The sequence below is a fragment of the Oryzias latipes genome, chromosome 2 (genome assembly GCF_002234675.1).
Source record: "Oryzias latipes chromosome 2, ASM223467v1".
Lineage (NCBI taxonomy): Eukaryota > Metazoa > Chordata > Actinopteri > Beloniformes > Adrianichthyidae > Oryzias > Oryzias latipes.
The window spans coordinates 24376519-24394204 of NC_019860.2; the positions used below are offsets into that span (position 1 = coordinate 24376519).

General features: G+C 51.3%; 2 protein-coding genes across 2 annotated transcripts; both read left to right on the plus strand.

Annotated features, from left to right (window-relative positions):
* Positions 1 to 4117: 4117 nt before the first annotated feature.
* On the plus strand, positions 4118 to 11813 carry aamp (angio associated migratory cell protein). Its single transcript, XM_023949221.1, has 11 exons — positions 4118 to 4444; positions 4525 to 4662; positions 8691 to 8810; positions 8895 to 9034; positions 9104 to 9248; positions 9322 to 9405; positions 10152 to 10267; positions 10338 to 10432; positions 10502 to 10592; positions 10926 to 11080; positions 11479 to 11813. The coding sequence occupies exons 1-11, from the start codon at positions 4351 to 4353 to the stop codon at positions 11552 to 11554; spliced, it is 1254 nt and encodes a 417-aa protein (XP_023804989.1). The 5' UTR covers positions 4118 to 4350; the 3' UTR covers positions 11555 to 11813.
* A 780-nt stretch (positions 11814 to 12593) lies between these two features.
* Positions 12594 to 17206, plus strand: gpbar1 (G protein-coupled bile acid receptor 1). Its single transcript, XM_011492791.3, has 2 exons — positions 12594 to 14145; positions 15974 to 17206. Exon 2 carries the CDS (start codon positions 16021 to 16023, stop codon positions 17044 to 17046), a length of 1026 nt encoding a protein of 341 aa, XP_011491093.1. The 5' UTR covers positions 12594 to 14145; positions 15974 to 16020; the 3' UTR covers positions 17047 to 17206.
* The last annotated feature ends 480 nt before the right edge of the window (positions 17207 to 17686 follow it).

A 17686-nucleotide genomic window follows, 5' to 3' on the forward strand; every position in this document is an offset into this window, starting at 1 on the left:
TACTCTGACCCCGCCCACAACGTGAACATGTGATGAACTCCTGCCGCTCTGCAGAAACTTTGTCCTAGAAAACCACACAGGGTTGGGTTTGGAACCCTTTGACAACAATTAAACCTTGAAATGATTTTTTCTGATCACTTTGGTTCAATAAATCAGTCAATGGATCATCAATAATATTTAGTGTTTTAAATGAATATAACTTCTCTTTTTCCTATAAATCTTATGTTAATATCACAGCAGCAACACTAGACAAAAGAAACAAAAACAAGCTTTGTGTTTATAGTGACCTAGTGGTAGAGTGTCTGCCCTGGGACTGGGAGGTGAAGGGTTTGAATCCGCAGCATAAAATATGATGAAAGAGCGTATGGAGACAGAGGATGTGTTGAATCTGCTCCACAGTGTTTGGTTTTCTTCATCCGTTCCTCTCATGGTCTTCCTCTGTGGTTCCTGCAGATCTGCTGTCTGAGGATGACTGAGGATGAAGATGCAGCGTCTGCAGAGACACAAACACGTTTCTGAGTTCAGACACTGACGGATGAAGCATTCCTCTACACAGACTGTTGGTTCATCTTCCTCCTCCTGCGGCTCGTCTTCAAGGCCTTCAGTCAAAGTTTCAGCGTTTACTCCGTCCTCTAAGTTACTGATTACATCAACAAAAGTATCGGCAGCATCTCATAGTAAAAGTAATCTATTACTTTACCAATGAGCCCAAAGTTTCTGTCACTGTTTTTAATGTTTATGAAATCCTGCGTCCTCAACACAGAAAGTACCTTCAAAGTAACAGAGTGGAAGTAATAGATTACTCTAAAAGTAACTTGTTCTGGGATCATCTGCAGACCAGAAGAAGTCACCTGGGCGGGTGTGAGCATCTCCTGCTGATGGTTTCGTTCGGTGCTCTGCTCAAAGGCACGTGGGCAGCAGAGGCGTTCGCTCTCTTCTTCTCTGCCTCCTTCAGTTATTTCTGCTGCTGCTCTGACATTTATTAATTGGGGTCAGTATTACTTCAGAGTCTGGGGGGGCCGTCGGGACAGCCGTCTCCATGGCAACGGAGGATTATGCTTTACTTTGTGGATGTGCTGTGGCGCTCCGGTTATGTAAGGAAGGGGGGTCTGGGGGGCTCCTCTGAGGATCTGGGGCTTTTTGGGCTAAAGAAACCTAACTTCACCTCCTCCTGCTTCACCTCCTCCTGCTTCACCTCCTCCTGTTTCACCTCCTCCTCCTCCTCCTCCACAGACTCAGCGGTCAGGAGTGGAGCACTCAGAGTCTCTCCTGCACATCTGCTGCTTTGTTTGCACTTCTGCTGATGCAGATGTGGATTGAACACAGCGGTGTGTGTGTGTGTGCGGGCGCACGCTCCACCACAGCCGTGAAGTCAGAGCGGGGAGCAGCTCGTTCAGGTTTCCCCATGCCGTCTCCTCTGTGGGCTTTCTGCTGTGGGAGCTCTGGTCAGGGGGGCAGGTCTTGAGTGATGGCGTTTCCCAAAATACACCTGGTTTCTGGGCTGCAGAGTCAACAGGCCAGAGCGGCGGGGGCCACGGCGGGCGGGGGCCTCCCCGACCTCAGCAGACACATCACACGGGCTGCGGCCCAGACCACTTGCACGGCGCACACAAGTGGCTGTTAGTGGTTTTGGGGAGGAAGCTGTCGCCCCAGCGAGCGCCGGGCCACACGAGTGGATGTGGACAACGCTCGCCGCCTCACAAAGCGCCGACCCCCCCAGTTCTGGCAAACAGACGCACCTCTGAGCGGCAGGCGGCGCTGCGGACCGGAGGAGGGTCTGACCGTCTGGAACCGGAGAAGATCATGACCCGGAAAACTGAGCTTCGTTGGTTCTGCTGTCGCTGCAGGTCAAAGGTCACACTCTCTACACATATGTGTCCTGGTTTCAGCTGCCTTTAAGAAGATCTGTCACAGTTCAGACCCCCCCCCCCTCTGACATCATCTTGTGGGTGGAGTCAGAATCGATGTTCACCATGAATAAAACCTGAGGCTTTCTATTCATGTTCAGGGGTTGGAGGAGGAAGTGTCGTGGTTTTTTGCCTGGAGACCTGCTGGCTGAGTTTTGGTCTGAAGGGGGCGTGTCCTCATGAAGACGCCACCCCGAACGCCGAAACACGGGAACCAAATGTTTAAAATGTTGAAACGATTTCAGCTCCTCTGAACTGCAGAGCAGAAACTGCAGAAAAACCCTTTTCTGTGTTTAGAAATAATCCAGTAAAGACAGAAAGTGTCTCAAAACCGGAGTGAGACTGAAAAACAACACAAAGGATGAGGAAGATGAGGAAGATGATGACAGAAAATGGGTTTTATAAAACCAAAATACACTCAAACTAAAATGATTTACAAACTACAAACAAAAGAAAATCCTGACTTTGTTATGATTTCTAACAGAAATCAGATGAATTTGAGTGTTTTCATCAGAGGATGATTTTAAATCAATTCAAACTAAAACGGTTTTTGACTCAACAGAATTTGGTTTTTCCCGTCAGACGCTGCAGGTCTGAGGAGCTGCAGGTCAGAGTCTGCATGCAGAGACCCTGCAGCCTCTGCATGCAGCCTCTGAGCTGCGGTCCAGACGTTCCAGGTCTGAGCTCAGCCTTCATGAATCTGCAGGTCTGGAGGGTCTGAGTGGATGTTTCCACGCCTCACCGCCTCAGGAGGGGCCTGTGTTTTTCCACAGAGTGGAGCGTCCCACACTGACGCACGCCGTCAGCCTGAAGTGCTGCGTTCAGAGTCCAGAACAGACGTCTGGATCAGGAGAGCGCCGCTCCTCTGAGGAGGAGGAGGAGGAGGAGGAGGAGGAGGCTTCACCTGCGGGTCCAGATCCGAGGAGATCCGCTGATCTCCTCACAGCAGACGTTCCCTCCTCTTCATCTACTTTTAACGAGACTTTGTTTTTTTTTTTGTTTTACTATGGAGACATTTTCTGTGTAAAAAATTAAAAGTAACCCCCCCACACACACACATATTCATGTCCTAAATAAAGGTGAGAGACTTTTGTCAGCAGAGCTCTGCTCAGTGAAAACATCTGCAGCAAAGCAGCAAAACAACGACGGTGTTCTTCATCAGGGGACTAATAAACAGCATCTGCTGATGCCTGATGACGTCATGCTTTAGGAAAAATCTGTTGATCTTTGCAGCCAAAAACCCGTTTAGAGCATCTGGAACAGCTGGGGGCCGCGGTGCTGCCCCCTGTGGTCTGAACGGGTATTACAGGCAAAAAAGTAAATATCAGGGGCGGGGCTACAACTCAATGTTTCTCATTAATTCAAATTTTCCTCTGACATGTGACAAAAACAAAGATTTGAAACTTTTTTAAAAGAAAGAAGTTTTTTGTCTAAGAAATAATATTATTAGATTCTGAAAAAAGGAGGAAAAAACCCTTAAAAATCATCTCTAATACAAAGAAAACTGTATTTGAACTCATAATGTCTGGTTGTTGTGTTTTTTTCCCAATAATTTTAATATACCAAAACATTTGTTTCAAAGAACATAAAATGCGATTTAACAAAAAGAAAACAGTAAAATCCCAGTAAATCCCTGTGGGAACCTAAAATAAAAGCATTTTCAGCTGTTTCTCTTTTTCTGGGGTGATGGCGCCCTCTTGTGGACTACATTCTAAATGTCGCAGATTGCTCCTTTTTTTAAATAAACTTTATTAGCACTTCCTTATTTACACTACTCTCTACACTCTGTTCTTGAATAACAAATGTTATACCTGCTCTACTTTAACATAAAGTAAACAGTACATTTAGCTTGTTACCGCCCACATTACGTGTAACACGCGGACGTTATTTTAATCTTTATGTTAATATTTACAAAAATCTCCATATAAATAATTTTACAGACGCCTTTAAAAATATATTTAAAAATATACTTGTGTTGTTTCCCACGAGCCCGCTTACTTCAGTAAAATGACCAATTATCTCTGAGAATGTGATTCTCTCAGCCAATCAGAACGATGGACTCCTCCCACTTTGACGGGGACATTTTTAAAACATTTATTCTGTCAAAAAATAAATTTATCTTTGTTAGAAAAAAATAAATTTATAACTACACAAATCAGACAACATAAATAAACGAAAATAAAATAAATCAAAAAGACCAGAAATCTCCGTCTACGTCATCACTGTGCGACTGCGGGTCAACGTGACAAGCAACATGTGAAGAAAACATGCCGCTTTTCGGACATTTAAGTTGTAGATTTACTTGATTTAGTCTCTAGAGACTCGTGTTTGGGTCACACCGTGTTCTGGTTCCGATTCGGGAAGGTTCGGAGCCCAGAGGACCGTCACGTTAGCTAAGCTAGCGTTGCTTCTGTAGGGTTTGTTGGGGAGTTTTCCTAAAAACATGGATGATCATGCAGAGGAAAACACCGTGGAGATCCACGGAGATGAAGAAATCATTGAAGTCATCGATCTCAACGACACCGAACCAGAACCAGGTCTGTGGTCGCGACTTCCTCTTGCGCAGCGATTGTTTTGTTTTTGTCTGTGATGACGTCATAGTAACCATTCCTCACAGAGGATTTGGCTGACGACCTGGACAATGTGGACTTTGAGGAGGCGGAACTGGAGGACGACGAAGGCTGGGAGACGGAGGACGAGATGGAAGCTGAAGCTGAACAAGATGACAGCGAGCTCACCTTCTCCAAACACACAGGTGACCCCATGGAGGCTCCTCCTGCTGGTGGAGGCTCCTCCTGCTGGTGGAGGCTCCTCCTGCTGGTGGAGGCTCCTCCTGCTGGTGGAGGCTCCTCCTGCTGGTGGAGGCTCCTCCTGCTGGTGGAGGCTCCTCCTGCTGGTGGAGGCCCCTGTAGCTGTAGATGGAGGCTCCTCCTCCTGATGGAGGCTCCTCTAGCTGTAGATGGAGGCTCCTCCTCCTGGTGGAGGCTCCTCCTCCTGGTGGAGGCTCCTCCTCCTGATGGAGGCTCCTCCTCCTGGTGGAGGCCCCTGTAGCTGTAGATGGAGGCTCCTCCTCCTGATGGAGGCTCCTTTAGCTGTAGATGGAGGCTCCTCCAGCTATAGATGGAGGCTCCTCCTCCTGATGGAGGCTCCTCTAGCTGTAGATGGAGGCTCCTCCTCCTGGTGGAGGCTCCTCCAGCTGATGGAGGCTCCTCCAGCTGATGGAGGCTCCTCCTCCTGGTGGAGGCTCCTCCTCCTGATGGAGGCTCCTCCTCCTGGTGGAGGCCCCTGTAGCTGTAGATGGAGGCTCCTCCTCCTGATGGAGGCTCCTTTAGCTGTAGATGGAGGCTCCTCCAGCTATAGATGGAGGCTCCTCCAGCTGATGGAGGCTCCTCCAGCTGTAGATGGAGGCTCATCCAGCTGTAGATGGAGGCTCCTCTAGCTGTAGATGCAGGCTCCTCCTCTTGGTGGAGGCTCCTCCTCCTGATGGAGGCTCCTCCTACTGGTGGAGGCCCCTGTAGCTGTAGATGGAGGCTCCTCCTCCTGATGAAGGTTCCTCCTCCTGATGGAGGCCCCTGTAGCTGTAGATGGAGGCTCCTCCTCCTGATGGAGGCTCCTCCTCCTGGTGGAGGCCCCTGTAGCTGTAGATGGAGGCTCCTCCTCCTGATGGAGGCTCCTCTAGCTGTAGATGGAGGCTCCTCCTCCTGGTGGAGGCTCCTCCAGCTGATGGAGGCTCCTCCAGCTGTAGATGGAGGCTCCTCTAGCTGTACATGGAGGCTCCTCCTCCTGGTGGAGGCTCCTCCAGCTGATGGAGGCTCCTCCAGCTAAAGATGGAGGCTCCTCCTCCTGGTGGAGGCTCCTCCTCCTGATGGAGGCTCCTCCTCCTGGTGGAGGCCCCTGTAGCTGTAGATGGAGGCTCCTCCTCCTGATGGAGGCTCCTTTAGCTGTAGATGGAGGCTCCTCCAGCTATAGATGGAGGCTCCTCCTCCTGGTGGAGGCTCCTCCTCCTGATGGAGGCTCCTCCAGCTGTAGATGGAGGCTCCTCCTCCTGGTGGAGGCTCCTCCTCCTGATGGAGGCTCCTCCAGCTGTAGATGGAGGCTCCTCCTCCTGGTGGAGACTCCTCCTCCTGATGGAGGCTCCTCTTGCTGTAGATGGAGGCTCCTCCTCCTGATGGAGGCTCCTCCTCCTGATGGAGGCTGCTATAGCTGTAGATGGAGGCTCCTCCAGCTATAGATGGAGGCTCCTCCTCCTGGTGGAGGCTCCTCCTCCTGATGGAGGCTCCTCTAGCTGTAGATGGAGGCTCCTCCTCCTGGTGGAGGCTCCTCCTCCTGATGGAGGCTCCTCCTCCTGGTGGAGGCCCCTGTAGCTGTAGATGGAGGCTCCTCCTCCTGATGGAGGCTCCTTTAGCTGTAGATGGAGGCTCCTCTAGCTGTACATGGAGGCTCCTACTCCTGGTGGAGGCTCCTCCAGCTGATGGAGGCTCCTCCAGCTATAGATGGAGGCTCCTCCTCCTGGTGGAGGCTCCTCCTCCTGATGGAGGCTCCTCCTCCTGGTGGAGGCCCCTGTAGCTGTAGATGGAGGCTCCTCCTCCTGATGGAGGCTCCTTTAGCTGTAGATGGAGGCTCCTCCAGCTATAGATGGAGGCTCCTCCTCCTGGTGGAGGCTCCTCCTCCTGATGGAGGCTCCTCCAGCTGTAGATGGAGGCTCCTCCTCCTGGTGGAGACTCCTCCTCCTGATGGAGGCTCCTCTTGCTGTAGATGGAGGCTCCTCCTCCTGATGGAGGCTCCTCCTCCTGATGGAGGCTGCTATAGCTGTAGATGGAGGCTCCTCCAGCTATAGATGGAGGCTCCTCCTCCTGGTGGAGGCTCCTCCTCCTGATGGAGGCTCCTCTAGCTGTAGATGGAGGCTCCTCCTCCTGGTGGAGGCTCCTCCTCCTGATGGAGGCTCCTCCTCCTGGTGGAGGCCCCTGTAGCTGTAGATGGAGGCTCCTCCTCCTGATGGAGGCTCCTTTAGCTGTAGATGGAGGCTCCTCCAGCTATAGATGGAGGCTCCTCCTCCTGATGGAGGCTCCTCTAGCTGTAGATGGAGGCTCCTCCTCCTGGTGGAGGCCCCTGTAGCTGTAGATGGAGGCTCCTCCTCCTGATGGAGGCTGCTTTAGCTGTAGATGGAGGCTCCTCCAGCTATAGATGGAGGCTCCTCCTCCTGGTGGAGGCTCCTCCTCCTGATGGAGGCTCCTCCTCCTGGTGGAGGCCCCTGTAGCTGTAGATGGAGGCTCCTCCTCCTGATGGAGGCTCCTTTAGCTGTAGATGGAGGCTCCTCCAGCTATAGATGGAGGCTCCTCCTCCTGATGGAGGCTCCTCCAGCTGTAGATGGAGGCTCCTCCTCCTGGTGGAGGCTCCTCCTCCTGATAGAGGCTCCTCCAGCTGTAGATGGAGGCTCCTCCTCCTGGTGGAGACTCCTCCTCCTGATGGAGGCTCCTCTTGCTGTAGATGGAGGTTCCTCCTCCTGATGGAGGCTCCTCCTCCTGATGGAGGCTGCTATAGCTGTAGATGGAGGCTCCTCCAGCTATAGATCGAGGCTCCTCCTCCTGGTGGAGGCTCCTCCTCCTGATGGAGGCTCCTCTAGCTGTAGATGGAGGCTCCTCCTCCTGGTGGAGGCTCCTCCTCCTGGTGGAGGCTCCTCCTCCTGGTGGAGGCCCCTGTAGCTGTAGATGGAGGCTCCTCCTCCTGATGGAGGCTGCTTTAGCTGTAGATGGAGGCTCCTCCAGCTATAGATGGAGGGTCCTCCTCCTGGTGGAGTCTCCTCCTCCTGGTGGAGGCTCCTCCAGCTGATGGAGGCTCCTCCAGCTGTAGATGGAGGCTCCTCCTCCTGGTGGAGGCTCTTCCTCCTGATGGAGGCTCCTCCAGCTGTAGATGGAGGCTCCTCCAGCTATAGATGGAGGGTCCTCCTCCTGGTGGAGTCTCCTCCTCCTGGTGGAGGCTCCTCCAGCTGATGGAGGCTCCTCCAGCTGTAGATGGAGGCTCCTCCTCCTGGTGGAGGCTCTTCCTCCTGATGGAGGCTCCTCCAGCTGTAGATGGAGGCTCCTCCAGCTGTAGATGGAGGCTCCTCCTCCTGGTGGAGGCTCTTCCTCCTGGTGGAGGCTCCTCCAGCTGATGGAGGCTCCTCCAGCTATAGATGGAGGGTCCTCCTCCTGGTGGAGTCTCCTCCTCCTGGTGGAGGCTCCTCCAGCTGATGGAGGCTCCTCCAGCTGTAGATGGAGGCTCCTCCTCCTGGTGGAGGCTCCTCCTCCTGATGGAGGCTCCTCTAGCTGTAGATGGAGGCTCCTCCTCCTGGTGGAGGCTCCTCCTCCTGGTGGAGGCCCCTGTAGCTGTAGATGGAGGCTCGTCCTCCTGATGGAGGCTGCTTTAGCTGTAGATGGAGGCTCCTCCAGCTATAGATGGAGGGTCCTCCTCCTGGTGGAGGCTCCTCCTCCTGGTGGAGGCTCCTCCTCCTGGTGGAGGCTCCTCCTCCTGGTGGAGGCCCCTGTAGCTGTAGATGGAGGCTCCTCCTCCTGATGGAGGCTGCTTTAGCTGTAGATGGAGGCTCCTCCAGCTATAGATGGAGGGTCCTCCTCCTGGTGGAGTCTCCTCCTCCTGGTGGAGGCTCCTCCAGCTGATGGAGGCTCCTCCAGCTGTAGATGGAGTCTCCTCCTCCTGGTGGAGGCTCCTCGTCCTGATGGAGGCTCCTCTTGCTGTAGGAGGTTCTCCTCTCTTTCTGCTTAAACCACTCCCCGGTTCTCCCTGCAGGTTCCGTGTTCTGCGTGAGTTTGGACCCGGTCACCAACAGCCTGGCGGTGACAGGAGGAGAGGACGACAAGGCCTATGTGTGGAGGGTGAGCGACGGGGAGGTTCTGCTGGAGTGTAGCGGTGAGTTGAGGACCGGAACCACCACCGGATCCATCTGCAGCAGAACCTGAAGAACCACAGACAGCTTTTGTTTTTCCTCACCAGGTCATAAGGACTCGGTGACGTGCGCCATGTTCAGCCACGACTCCTCCCTGGTGGCGTCCGGCGACATGAGCGGCCTGATCAAAGTGTGGAGGGTGGAGACCAAGGAGGAGGTGTGGTCCTTTGAAGTGGGAGACCTGGAGGTGAGCGCCTGTTCTGGGTGTCGGGGTTAACGGCATGCTCGCCGCCTCACCGTCTGGATTCCCGCTTAGTGGCTGGACTGGCATCCCGCCGCTCCGGTGTTGATGGCGGGAACCAACGACGGCAGCGTGTGGATGTGGAAGGTCCCGGCGGGAGACTGCAAGACCTTCCAGAGCCCGGCGTGCCAGGCCACCTGCGGCAGGATCCTCCCCGACGGTGAGAGACCACCACGGGTTCTCAGAGTCAGACGGAGGAGAACCGCGGTTCAGTCCAACCGTCGTGTCTGCAGGGAAGCGGGCGGCGGTGGGATACGAGGACGGGACGGTGCGCGTGTGGGACCTGAAGCACGGGAACGCCATCCACGTGGTCAAAGGTACGGTTGACGGTTTTCCAGTTGACCCTCAGTCGTCTCCCGTTTATGATGTGGTAGGAGGGACAGAGACCCCCCCCCCCCCCCCCCCCACCGTTAAAATGGTTTATTCCAAACTTATAGCTTTGGTTAAACAAAAATAACCAGAGTTATGATGCAGAAACTCTGAGCTGTAGCTGTTTGTTTAGGCGTTTATAGTTTTATACATTTAATTTGGTCTCTACATGTTTGATCTCTGTTATAAATCCTAAAAAACTATTTTTGTTATTTTTACACTTTAAAAAATGTCCACATTCACTCTCAGCAGATGTTTTTGAACACTGTCACTTATTGTGTAGAGAAGATGAGAGAAAAGGAAGCGGTTGGTACAGTCGTAAAACGATGATTATCAGTTATTATCCACAAAAAGGAATTAAGGACAAAAATAAAAAGCATATTTTAAAACTTTTTAAATCTTTTATTTTTTTCCCGCTCAGTTTCTTGAAATATTTTCATAGAAAATGTTTCAATCTTGTTTTTTTGCCACTAAATACTCGTTAGTATCTTCAGTTTGAGAACATTTTTCCATGAACCTGCATCCGTTTGTTGCTCTGCGGCTGCGCAGACGCAGACGCAGCAGTTTGGACCCTCCAGAATGGTTGCTTAGAGCGGCGCTGCAGCTGCATCCATCAGGGATTTTAGCTTCTTTTGCTCCTGAAACGGTTTGAGGCGAGGAGGCGCTGAAGGGGGTTTCTGCCCCCCTCCCACAGGTCAGGACGGCCACCAGGGGGCGCTGACGTGCCTGGCGTGCAACAAGGACGGCTCCCTGCTGCTGACGGGGTCTGTGGACGGCTCCGCCAAACTCATCAGCAGCAGCACAGGAAAGGTGGGTGTCCCGGTGTCCCAGGGGCGTCGGGATGGGGGGCGGCGGCTTCTGACGTCTGCTTGTGTTAAAGGTGGTGGGAACGTTCTCGGTGGAGGGGGGCAAGGCCACAGGATCCCGGGACGAGGAGGAGTCCAACTCTGTGGAGGCGGTGGGCTTCTGCAGCATGTGAGTTCTGACACGCAGCCGTGCAGGTGGCGCCGGCGCGCTGAGGGTTTGATGCCGGTGTCTTTGCAGCCTCCCGCTCATCGCCGTGGCGTTTCTGGACGGGACTCTGGCGATCTTTGACCTCTCCACCCACGTCCTGAGGCACAAGTGTCTCCACCAGGTGAAGAAAACTCCGCCTCCGGTCACCTGTGGACGGAAACGTCCGTCTTTGTGTTTCAGTTTCTCCTAAAATGTTCTGAACGAATGAAATAAAAAAAGTTAAAAAAGCAAAACCAACATTTCAACACAAAGTGTCACATTTATGCAGGAAAATCCCTAAAATCCTTTGTTTCCTGCAAAGGTTCAGGCTTTTATTTTGGCGGTCGTTAGTTGTTTATATTTAACACTAAAGAAAATGTTTGTAGATTAATTGTTTGTGTTTGTTGTGGTTTCTAATGTTGGGGGGGGGGCTGAAGATGATGAAGATGATGATGAAGCTTGTGTGCTCCCCCAGGCCGGCATCGTCCACCTGCAGTGGGAGGAGTCTTCCTCGGTGGTCTCCACCTGCAGTTTGGACGGAGCGCTGCGTTTGTGGGACGCTCGCTCCGGCGGCCTTCTGTCGGAGTACCGCGGCCACGGCGCCGAGATCCTGGACTTCACCGTGAACAGGTGAGCCGGTCCTGCTGCTGGGGGGGGGGTTGTCTACATCACCCGTGAGCAGGACGAAGATGCTTCACAATAAAAGCCTCAGAACGGGCAAACGCAGCTGCGGGCCGCATTTCCATGAAGGTAGGTTGGAAGAAACTGAACTTTCATCACACCTGGAGCCTGAACGCAGCACCACAGCCTGCAGGTGAGCTCTGGAGGCTCCGCCCTCCTCAGGTGTGTAGCAGGCGCCTCCATGAACATCACTTCACCGCTTCACTGAGGAATTCTGCAGGCGGAAGGAAAAGTAGTTCCTCCCGTTTGGGTTTGGACCCGCTGACACCTGCAGAACCGTCACTGTTGTTCTGACTCCTGAAACTCTCCTCTGAACACCTGTCCTGTTTTGTGTCTGCTGCTCGTAGGGAGGCGTCGCTCGCCGTCACGGCGTCAGGGGACAACCGGGCCAAAGTGTTCTGCCTGCAGAGACCCGACCGATAGGACGAGAAAAAAGGACAAAAGTTTAGTTTGGAGAGAAGCGTTTCTCCTCCTCAGGGTTGGAATAAATGATAAAAAATTCATTTTCCTTTCCTTAAAGAGTCTTTAAAATGAAATAATCCAGTTTTTTTTTTTTTAGTTCACGTTTGCTTTTATTGTGAAGTGATCAGAAATCTCTTCTTCCTTCCTTTTCTCTGCATTGATTTGTGTTTTTTTTCATGTAAATACAGTAAATCTGGATTAAAAGTGCTGTTCAGTGGCATCTATTTCTGTCTTTGTTTACCTCCGCTGGGATGAAGCCTGAAGAAGACGAGGAGGACGGCCCGTTCTGTGGCGAGGAAGCAGGAAGAGCCCAGAGGAAATAAATGAGGGATTTATGGTTATGGAGGGAAAAAACAAACATTCCTGCTGAGTTTTCTGCTCCTCTGCCTCTGAAAGAGTTTCCTCTCCTAAAAACAGCGTTTTAGCGTCTCTGCCATCAGTTTGAGGCAGAAACAGACGTTTTCCTGCAGTCAAGTGCAGCTTTCCAAAGCAGAAAGTCTTCAGTCTGATTGAACAAAACGATAAAATAAACACATTTAGGGAATTACTAATACACAAATCACCAAAAACACATTTTACTGAGTTTTCATGTAAATAAAACACTCAGAGAAAAAAAAGACAGAACTAAACTTCATCACCATGGCGATGAAGAAAACGCCTCTGTTGGTCTAAAGATCAAAGCTAAACTGTTAAAGACGTTTTGGTCAGAAAATAAATGAATGAATTTAGACTGAAGCTCTCTAATTATGACTTTATGTTCTGTTTTCTAGATTCTACTCTTTATCTTTATTTACCCGTTTACTTTCACTGTTTTGAGGACATTTCCGTCCTTTTCCACGCCGCCGCCAAAGTCTCGCCGTTTGCCTCCATTTATGGAGTTTGAGGAGCACCGCAGTGCAGCGGTTCTCCTCTCAGTGGAGGATCTGTCCTCTCAGTCTGCTTCATCTTATCGCGTTACATTTTTGTCACAGAAACAGATGATATCAGTGACTCACGGCCTCCTGGAAACGTCTCCTTCTGGATGCTTCCACGTCCAGCCGCGCCTCTGCCTAGTGTCTGCTTCCAGACGTTATCTGCCTCCCCATCCTTCATGTGTCCCAGCGTTTACTCTGAGCCCCCGGAGGGGGGGGGGGGGGCTCTGTGTTTGGCTTTCCACCCAACGCTGTGTTTAAATGGGAGACGTCTGGTTTCACATGTTGGAGTCAAGCATTCGGCCTCCTTATCCTAGATCCCATCCTTCATCAAGAGTCACACGATGGAACACAACATTTGATTAAATAGGAGGTTTCTAAAGCAGAAAAACCCAAGAAAATGCAAGTTTAAAACACTTTAAGTCTTTAGGTCTTTTATGTAAATTGATCTCTTTCTGTTTTCCTGTCATTTAGTGATATTTGGCCTGAAAACAGAACTAAACTCTCCTGATTTCAGCATAAATGAGACCTTTAGAACAGCACAGCGTCATCAACAAACATCCAGACAGTTTCTGAACCTGCTTAGTCCTTTTTTAGGGTCACAAGGTTGCTGGAGCCTATCCAGGTCGCCAGTCTACCGCAGAGCCAAACGAAAAAAAAAAAAGTTGACTTCCAGGTTGAAGCCCTTCCAAAAGACGAAATAAAGAAAATCTGTCGTTCGTTAAGTCGTTAAGTAACCACTGGGAACAGTCCACACTTTCCTGAGGACGGGTTAACAAACAAGGTTAATCGTGTTTTTTTCCTCAACAACCACTAGGTGTCTCGTTCCAAACGTTAATCCGATCCTTTTGACTACAATGCAAAGGGGTACATTTAGGAAGCTGAGGGTGGTGTAGTGGTCAGCACTCTTGCCTCAAAAAGTTCAATTCCAGGTTGTGTCACATTCTTGTTTTCTCCATTAAAAAGCCACGCCCCTTGCATTAAAGACCACGCCCCTTCGGTTGATTGGATCCTTCCTTGGATGACGGCGCAGACGGGCGATGGTCCAGGTGAAGCCCACCTTTGGTCTCCGGCCTCCCCGAGACCCTGAACAGGAGTACGTGTTCATAAAAAGGTGGATTGATGGGTAAATTTGACATTTTCATTCGTACACATGGGGGTGTGGCCTACTGGCTGACATTTGAGTGTTAGGAGAAACTCACAGGAGAAAGATGCTTTTTCCCTCCTATTTTCAGAACTCCTGATTGGATGATGTGAGTGTGAGGAATGGGAGGGGTCATTTCCTGTGACGGGGGCTTTGTGTGGGGGGTTAATATCATCTCACCCTGGAATGGTTTCATGAAAGCCAAAGGATGTCCAGTCTCTGACGTGGTCCAGAAACGTCCAAGTGGACGCTGCCCTCTTTCCCACCAATCCCTCTGAGGAAAAGCCACTTGGAGCTTGACTGCCTCCTCCTCCTCCTCTTCCTCCTCCTCCTCCTCCTCCCTCAGAGCTCACTTCCCCCTCTCAGGACCTCAGAGAGGCTCCTGCTGGCGTTCCCGCTCCTGCTGTGAGGTGGTTCGGCGTCTCCTGGCTGTGGATGGACCCGCAGAGATGAGCGTCCTGCTCTTCTGACTCGGCTGGAGGACTCACCTCTCAGAGGTAGGCGCCTTATTTCCACGCCTGCTGCTGATTGTCCAATCACACCAAAGGGTTCTCAGCCGGTTCTAAAGCAGAACCCTCTTTGTTTCTCGTCATCACAGCATTTCCAGGCAGAAAGCGCTCAACTAAGCCGTAAAAAGATGTTTTTTCTGTGCTCATTCACCATTTTAAGACCCTCTAAAAATCCCATTACCCGGACCTGGACAGGACTTTGACACCATAAAGTTGGGTTGGCCTTATTTACATGCAAAAACGCTCAAACTGTTGTTTAAAAGCTGCTGAAAAGCAATGAATATGTTTATTATTAGGATGCTTGGTGTGAAGTGAAACGCCACAACTAACGGGGACTTGATAATCCAGGTGACCTGAGAAAGGACTTGATGAGCCTGAAATGTGAGGCGTTAGAGCAGAAGGCAGGACAGCGAGCGACCAGAAACCGGGGCTCCAACACTCAGCGGTCCAGTTCACTCCTACAGATCCATCAATCAGAGGCGAAAACACAAAACAGCACTGAAGAGGCTCCAGCCTCACAGACAGGAGGTTCTGCTTCTGTTTGGAGTATCCAGACGTGGAGGATTCATCACTCTGAGACAGAAAACACACCCCAGGACGCCATAACTCTGCATCCCTGATGATAAACGAGTCCACCTCTCCAGACCTTCATGTAATAACTGCTGCCGGCTGACGGGGAGAAACGATGTTTATGAGCGTCCTCACATCACAGAGAAACGACTGAACATGAGGAATTTCTCAAACGGTGACTCGAGTCTTCAGCTGCATTTTGAAGAGTGGATATTTGAAGGAGTTTAGCAACAGCTGAGGTCAGATGTAACCCTTGTTCTATCCTAGGCACTTTAATGTTGGGAGTGGGTCATCTAGACCCACCAGACAGTGCTCTGAACCTTTTTTCTTCAATGATTTGTGATCTTCACTGGTGTCCATGGATTACATGAAATCTTTCCACCTTTATCCACCTTTGTCATGGTAGGGAGAACACCTCAATGTAAGGGGGGGGGGGGGGTTATAGGATAGCACAAGGGTTACAGCCTATCAGTCCTCCAGAGACCTTCTATTCCAGCCTACACGTCTGTACTTTCAGCATCACCCGTCCATAGATCTAAAGCACTAGAGTCCCAAGCGGTGGCTAAGAGCAAAAGATGGTCAAACCTGGTGACCCCATGGAGAGAAAACACTCATGCTCAGTTTGTTGTGGTCATAGAGAACACTTCAGCAACACGTGAGCCGGATTTCCACAGGTCCGTCTGCAGAGCTCCTCCCTTGCGTTGCCTGGGGAGTCCGTCTCATGGCCGTCACTTAGTGAACGTTGTTGCGTCTCTGGTCTGTCCCTCTGCTTCTGGAGGAGTGGTTTGTCCGGCCACCCCCATGTTGAGTAGTTTGCCCCACCCTCTTGGCCCAAAGCTTTGGTAACCACGCCCTTTCCTTGCATGTTTTGTGTCATACATGATGTTGTTGTCCTTCCCAAATGAAACTTTGACATCCATGACAGAAATGGACGACGGTGTGATTCAGAGTATCCGTAACATGGACGTCTCCTTGACAAATTTTACTAATGTTTTATTTTGAACCAGTTTCTCTGCATTTTTGTTGCAAATTTTCTGTGTTGCATGGCATTGCGTTGCGTTGCGTTGCAAAGGGGCGTATGTCAGACGCAGACAGATAAACTTTCTGACTGATGAACGTTCCATCTTCTTGTGTCAACGCAGACGCAGACGCAGACGGACCAGACTAAATCCGGTGCCAGACCTTAAGAATTACCCGACCGTGTTGGTGAAACTGTTCCACTCCAATGTTTCTGTCTTCTATCTAGGATCTCTGTGACCGTTTGGACTGGCTTCTGGCCTGAGGACCGCTGCGATGGACCCCAACGGTTCCCGCTCTCTGCTCTCGAAGGAGCACCTCATCTACACCATCACTGTGCCGCTGTCCACCTCCATCATCCTGGCCAACCTGCTCATCATCGTGGGCATCGCCTGGAACCGCCAGCTGCACAACACCACCAACTACTTCTTCCTCAGCCTGCTGGTGGCCGACATGTTCACGGGCGTGGCGCTGCCGTTCATCCCTCTGATGGGTCTGAACCGGGACCTGAGCTTCAGCTCCTGCCTGCTGGCCCACGTCTTCCCCAACTTCCTCTTCTTGGCGTTCCTCTTCAACCTGGTGATGGTCCACTACGAGCGCTTTGTGTGCATCGTGGACCCTTTGCACTACAGCAACCTGTGGATGCACCGCCACTTTCCTCTGGCGCTGCTGGTGGTGTGGACGCCCCCGCTTTTGTTTGCGTCTCTGCCTGCTTTCGGGTGGAACGACTGGGCGGGGCCAGATTGGACCCACTGCTGTGAGAGCAGCCAGAACCTGACGCTCCTCTCCAACTGCTCAGTGAACAGAACCATCTGCTGCTCTTACCGCCGCGTGTTCACCGACGCCTTCATCTACCTGGAAGTGTACGGGATTGTTTTGCCCGCCATTCTCATCATCGCCGCCATGACTGGCCACGTTCTGCGGATCACCCGCGGCCAGATGAAGGACATCTGTCGCCTCCACCGGGCCGTGGATCGAGGCGGCCAGGCCTCGGACCAGGAGCACCGGCTGAACTTGCGGTACACCCGTTGTGTCGTGGCGGTGTCCCTGACCTTTCTGGCGTGCTGGGTCCCGTACCTCATCTACATGCACGTGTGCGTCGCTTTCCTGATCAGCGACAGCAGCTGGAGCTCCACCGCTCACATTGTGATGTCCTGCATCGGCATCGGCAGCATGGCTGTGGTGCCGCTGGTGCTCGGCCTGGCCAACAAGCAGTACACGGAGCCGGCGTTCAAACTCCTGCAGAAATTCAGGGACAGATGGAGGCGATCCGCCAAGAGGGCGGAGGAGGTTTCACTCTAGAAGAATGCAGGAGCATCTAAATATTTATTTAGTTCATTCTGCAAAAGAAACACAACCTGTGGTGGTTTACATTTGTGGTTCTCTTCGTGTGTCGTCATTTTCACTCCAGAAGTCTGTTTCAGCCTCACTTGTCTTAATAAATTCAAGACTTTGCAGTTTTTCTGGTTCTGAATTATTGACCTTAAACAGTGGATTCCTCTGTTTTATGGCATTCCAGTTCTTAACGGAGACCTCTGTCCTCATGCCGAGCTGGTCACAGACGTTTTCTACTCTGTTTCCATGAAGCGGGCTTTAGTGGGTCATGAGAGCGGGAACACCATAACCGGAAGACGAGGAGGAATGACGGGAGGACAGAAAAGAGCAAAGACAAACAAAAGCAGCTGCTGAGGAGAGTTTTAAGACCATCCTCTTCATGTCAGGAACTTGCCTTGAAAAGCGTGACGATTAAAACGTTTTCTGTTAATATAACTATATTTTACCAAAAAACGTCCCCAACAGGAAGGCAGTCAAAGAAAAAGACAGGAAGTTTTATTTTGAAGTTTTTACATTTCCTGTTTTGATTTAGAAGTTTAAATTGTTAGATAAATCCAGGTTTTTATGAGTAACATTCTGTTTTTTGATAAAGTACCAAAGCCCCCTA